We start from the raw sequence: 6,036 nt of genomic DNA, 5'->3' as shown, positions 1-6,036 counted from the left end.
ACTTTCTGTGTAAAGTGTTATTGGGTAGTAAAAATATAGAAGGGTTTAAAATAGAAATAATCGTTTTAACTTTAAGAAGGGTAGATAATTGTGGCACTTTGAATTTTTCCCTTTGTTTTATCTAGAAATGATATATTTAAAGAATGTTATTTTATTTTAAATTATTTTTAGAATATCTAGAATGAAAAATGAAAATTTTAATATATTAAAAAAATCATTCTTTAACGGCTTCTATATATATTATTTGTAAAATTCTCCTCAAAATTTTGTATGGATACAAGATAAAATGCATATCCCTTCTTTTTACTCAATTAGTTTAAAAATTCATTTAATAGTGGATATTCAAACTTTACAACAACAAAAAAAAAAAACTTTATTAATGCTTTTTGGAAAAATGATCGAGCTGATTTATTTATTTTTTGCACGATGGAGACTTTTTGGCGAAACGAACAATAATTCCGTACGTTCGGAAAGTTAACATGTTAAATAAAAAAAAACAAAAAAAAAACGGCATACGTACAATTTCCATAATAATCCATTCCTCCCCTTGGTGACGTCATGACAAACTGTGCACACGTCATCAGCATAAAAATGACAAGTACACATTCCATTTCGTTTCAGTTCCTACATTATAAAAATAAAAAAAAAAATTAAAAAATTAAACATCTCCGTAACACTTTGATTAAAAAAATCAATTCACAAAACGGAATACTTCTGATTATCTAAAAATGACGTCACGTTTTAGATTAGTGAAATAAGATCAGACTGAAAAACTAAGTAATGAAACGGTATGATTAAATTGTTTCCTACTTTTTACAGTATCGTGCGCTATTTTTATTTTGTAGTATATTTTTAAAGTAAAAATGTAATTAATTACTCTCCATAAGGTGTCGCCGTGAGCTATCTGTAGCATCAAAGTATTCGGCCTAGTTTGTTTAGTGTTATAAAATGAAGTTAATTTAGCGGTTTATGATTTCTAGACCTTAGGGTAAATATCGTATTATTTGGGTTTGGATGTGAATACTTCACGATAGTGATTGTGGGTTTATGATTTGTGTTTCTTTCGACTGTTAACATTTTTCATGGTGAGAGTTAAATTCACGATTTTAAATTGTGTATGTTGATTAATTATTTTTTTTTATTTTTTTTTTATTTTTTTATTTTTTTGTATTTTAGAAAGATGAAACAATTTAGCCATGAATCTTAACAATTGTGAATTTGATTATTTATTGTTGAGTATTATCAACGGATGGCGCTTTGCCTACCTCAGTGATTTAGACATGTATTGTGGAGAGTATAATTTAAATCAGTATTTTCTTTTTTTTGTGAATACGATAATTACCGGCTCGTGCAAAACTTATTTCCCAGGTAAGTAGAACAGGATGAAGAAACGAGCATTTTTTTTCACCCTTTACTAGCCGCTAGACCCGTAAGATTTTGCTCCCCCCCCCCCACCCACCCACCCCTCTTTCCAGGTCATCGTACAACCTGTTATGTAATAAGTTGGTCGAGGAACAACCTTCTCTATATAGTCTGGGATCCGAACTGAATCATACTGTTCCCCTAACATTATTAGACACGTGGTTTAAGTCAACCAATGACCTGCCATTTAAATTTGTGAACTTCTGGTGAACTTATCGAATGAAAGAATGGACATAACAACCATATGTGGTGGAAACACGACAAAAAATATTGAGTGAACGATGAATCTCTGTGCATAGCATTTGACAGCCATAAAAATCAGTTGTTTGTTTTTTTTTATTGAATATGCAAATTAATATTTTTACGGTTTCCTCTCTTTCAAAAGTCAGTTTAAACTTTGAATTGTCTTTCTTAATATAATTGAATTTTTAAAATAAATTTTGGGTTTTTAGCTAAAAGGTATAAAATTTGGAATATATTTTTGTTATTTCTTTAAGATGTCTAACCATAGTAATGTGGTATCTATTAACAATTTACAAAAACAAAAAAAGTCTAAAGCAAATATTTATAAGAAACAAATGTGAGTACAAACAAAAGACTTACTTTGTTTTATTTTCGAGTAGGCAACAGATAATCTAACACGTGTTTTACTTAAAGGTGTATCATTTGGAGTGTCTGTTTTTTTTAATTTCTTTATAAAGCCTACAATAGCAATCTAAAAAAAATTAGTCAAACTCCAAAGGTTCTGATAAACAAAGTTGAGCAAAAAAAGAAAATGAGACCTACGTTCTTTTATGTTCGATTAGGTAAGAGTTAATCCACAACTTGAGAATTTCTTAGACTTGAGAAACACGACATAAAATGTCCATCTTCAAACAGCAGAGAAATCGCCAGTGAGAAAAAAAAAACCGGTTATTTTCTCCTGTAATCTGTGCGCATTCGCTCCGAAGTCTGGAATGCTTAAAAGCGAGAGTCCATGAACGCGTTATCAATACAGCCGGCAAGAGGAACCGGCTAAAAAACCGGACGCGTCTCTGTGAAGGAAACACAAAAACGATGGCATGATTGTTCCCGTGTCACGTGGGGGCCGGCAGAAGGTACGCGCATGCGCCGTGAGTCAGTCCCGCCGTGGAATCTATACGTGGAACCAAGGGGAGATAATTTCTGATCCAAGCTTTATAATTTTCGTGTCTGAATGCCGGGGTGGGGGTGGGGGGGGGGAGGGGTTTTGGCTTGACGGAAGTGACGTGTGAATTGGTATTTATCAAATATTTTATCCGGCGTTGGTTATTTGTCTTGTCCGGTTGGCGCCTATGCCGACTAAGAAATATTGGAAATATTTTAAGGGAAATCAAAAACAACATTTTTGTGTTTTTATAAGAGAGATAGAGATAGATAAATAAATAGAAATGGAGATGGGAGAAAATGAGATATAAAGAGCGTGAGACAGAGATGTATGGAGAGAAATAGATAAATAAACACGATATTATAAAAGAGGGAGAAAGGGAAAGATAGAGAAGAGAGAGACTGACGGAAGAGAGAGAGAGAGAGAGAGAGAGAGAGAGAGAGAGAATGACGGAACAGAGGGAAAGAAAAAGAGTAGCTAACCATGAGATAACATATTATTAAAAAAAAGAGATTGTTAACTTTTAAAGTTATTATATAGGCTACTTGAAAAATTGGGTTGAAGCTTTATTGAATCATGTATATTGATATTTTTTTAATTTAACTAAACGAGCAACTTATAGTGGTTCATGTAGTCATGCTTAAGAAAACAAAATATTTAAATGTACTCACAGAGTCTCTTCAAGGCATCTCTTTGGGGGCGCGGAGTCACCCACCCCCCTCCCCGAAGATAGTCTAAACCCCCTCTCCCGAACGAAATGGAATTTATATAGATAATTGTACATTTAACAGTGTCCGCCCCCCACCCTCCGGAGATTTTAGCCCCCCCGCCCCCAAAGAAAAAAGTCTGGAAGAAACACTGCTCACTAATCTGGATTTCAATAGATTTAGTTCATGTTTTAAAATGTTCTTTCAATGAAAACTTAACGTTAAAGTTTTTTAAATTTTTATTTCTTCACTAAAACTGTATTGCTAATGTACTCACATTGCTAATACCACTCTTATAAATTAGTCGCTTCTACCACAGCCATCAAGTATTCCTTGAAGATGGTCTATAACTGTTGTGTTACAAAGTTTACGAATGGTATGTTTCAACCATCCTTAATGTAGTTGTCCTTTAGGATGGTCTATAACTGTTGCGTTACAAAGTTTACGAATGGTATGTTTCAACCATCCTTAATGTAGTTGTCCTTTAGGATGGTCTATAACTGTTGCGTTACAAAGTTTACGAATGGTATGTTTCAACCACCCTTAATGTAGTTGTCCTTTAGGATGGTCTATAACTGTTGCGTTACAAAGTTTACGAATGGTATGTTTCAACCATCCTTAATGTAGTTGTCCTTTAGGATGGTCTATAACTGTTGCGTTACAAAGTTTACGAATGGTATGTTTCAACCACCCTTAATGTAGTTGTCCTTTAGGATGGTCTATAACTGTTGCGTTACAAAGTTTACGAATGGTATGTTTCAACCACCCTTAATGTAGTTGTCCTTTAGGATGGTCTATAACTGTTGCGTTACAAAGTTTACGAATGGTATGTTTCAACCACCCTTAATGTAGCCAAAAATACGGACTATTCAGGTACCCTTCCATATTCCTCGTAAATAACGTAATTATTTTTAATTTTACTCTGAATAAAGTTCAACTGTTTCTGTGACCTCTGCATTTGAAGATATAATTTAATATAATGTTCTCAGCACTATACCCAGCCGCCTTTACTTTCACTAACTTGAGTTAGGTAACCATCAGAGCTGGGTGGACTCAGGGACGATATACGGACTTAAACCCGGATTCGAACTCAAAACTTTTACTGTAATATATTAAAAAAAGTAAAATATTTTTCCTTCTGAAAAGTACATAGCAAAATGCATGTTCCCTAACACCAACCCGACAAACTTTTTTTGTTATAGTCACTAAAAATAACACAATTTTATATTTGGAAACCTTTATAACTGTTAACTCAAGGTCTCGTCCAAAAGTGCAATCATTAAAGACTCCATTTGTTTCATTCACACGTGTGTTATTTAAAATAGTGACCGAAATAATGATATTTCATAACGAGGTTATTATTCATATCGTTAGACAAATAGATAATTAACTAATGATCCGTTTTGTATTTAATGAGTTTTAATTGAAGAATAGATTTCAAAATCTGTTATGAGACACACTATAAAAATAAATTAACCCAACCGTCAGTGAAAGCACGCTGAAATCGAATAAGATCTAATTATGTATTGTTTAAACCAAAAATAATGGTCAATTAAACCATAACCAATTAATACAACCAAATTTTTAAAAATAACTATTTATTATATCCAAAGTAATAAGAAAAACTAATTTTAAGGCTCATACTCAAAGTAAATGGCAACTGTAAATGGGCATACGTAATATGCAAGAACTCCGGATAGCTGTAGTTGGTGGCCCATACTCCAGCAGGACAGTGGGCTATGAATAGCTTTAGTTGGTGGCCCATACTCCAGCAGGACAGTGGGCTATGAATAGCTTTAGTTGGTGGCCCATACTCCAGCAGGACAGTGGGCTATGAATAGCTTTAGTTGGTGGCCCATACTCCAGCAGGACAGTGGGCTATGAATAGCTTTAGTTGGTGGCCCATACTCCAGCAGGACAGTGGACTATGAATAGCTTTAGTTGGTGGCCCATACTCCAGCAGGACAGTGGGCTATGAATAGCTTTAGTTGGTGGCCCATACTCCAGCAGGACAGTGGGCTATGAATAGCTTTAGTTGGTGGCCCATACTCCAGCAGGATAGTGTGCTATGAATAGCTTTAGTTGGTGGCCCATACTCCAGCAGGACAGTGGGCTATGAATAGCTTTAGTTGGTGGCCCATACCCCAGCAGGACAGTGGGCTATGAATAGCTTTAGTTGGTGGCCCATACTCCAGCAGGACACAGAACTCCGAAGAGGTGTAGTTGGTCGCCCATAGCTTGATCAAAGTGACATATATCGTATTCTATTAAAGATTTACCTTGTCGTTTTGATCTTATAAAAAATAAGATATTGTGTGTAAGATAAGAAAAAAGAAGATGGCGGTTAACCCATACCCTGAGAATGTCAAACAAAAGACTTCCAAATATGTCACTGAGATAGAATCAACCTGGAGAATGAAAGAGATGAAGACCGATGGGAAAAAAGAGGAGAGAGATGGAAGAAGAGGTGCTGGCCACATGCAAGACCTGGCATGAACTGAGATGACTGGCCCCTCGGGGTACGACGGAGTTTTGTTACTATCGTATGCTTCTCATATAGGCAAAACGATTACGTGAGTTTAATGTATTGGTGATATAAAAAACGTCTATTTCCGGTTTCTAAGAATACCATCATTACATTTTTAAACCGTGCTCTTAATTTGTTCATTTGGAATTAAAATGTGTTGTGTTAGTAATTTGAGGTGGGGGGGGGGGGGGGTGATAGGTTGGTGAAAGCTATTAATTGAAATATGTCCTCAGTGTTTTTGTTTTATATTCGTC

The 6,036-nt window shown here is 35.0% G+C and overlaps 1 protein-coding gene across 1 annotated transcript in view; it reads right to left on the bottom strand.

The window, feature by feature from the left end:
• LOC131948921 (uncharacterized) overlaps positions 1–2,395 on the bottom strand; it is a 66,561-nt gene extending 64,166 nt beyond the window's left edge. Inside the window, exons 1-2 of the mRNA XM_059310651.1 lie at positions 2,209–2,395; positions 521–624 (exon numbers count right to left, since the gene is read on the bottom strand). Coding sequence (XP_059166634.1) covers positions 521–611 — 91 coding nt within the window. The 5' untranslated portion in view covers positions 612–624; positions 2,209–2,395. The remainder of the gene's footprint in view (positions 1–520; positions 625–2,208) is intronic.
• Between the last annotated feature and the right edge of the window lie 3,641 nt (positions 2,396–6,036).

Source organism: Physella acuta, unplaced genomic scaffold (assembly GCF_028476545.2).
Source record: "Physella acuta isolate Inbredline_101_S28 unplaced genomic scaffold, ASM2847654v3 ptg000665l, whole genome shotgun sequence".
NCBI classification, from domain to species: Eukaryota; Metazoa; Mollusca; class Gastropoda; family Physidae; genus Physella; species Physella acuta.
The sequence above is the reverse complement of the archived record's forward strand: the minus strand, read 5'-3'. Positions and strand labels throughout refer to the sequence as shown.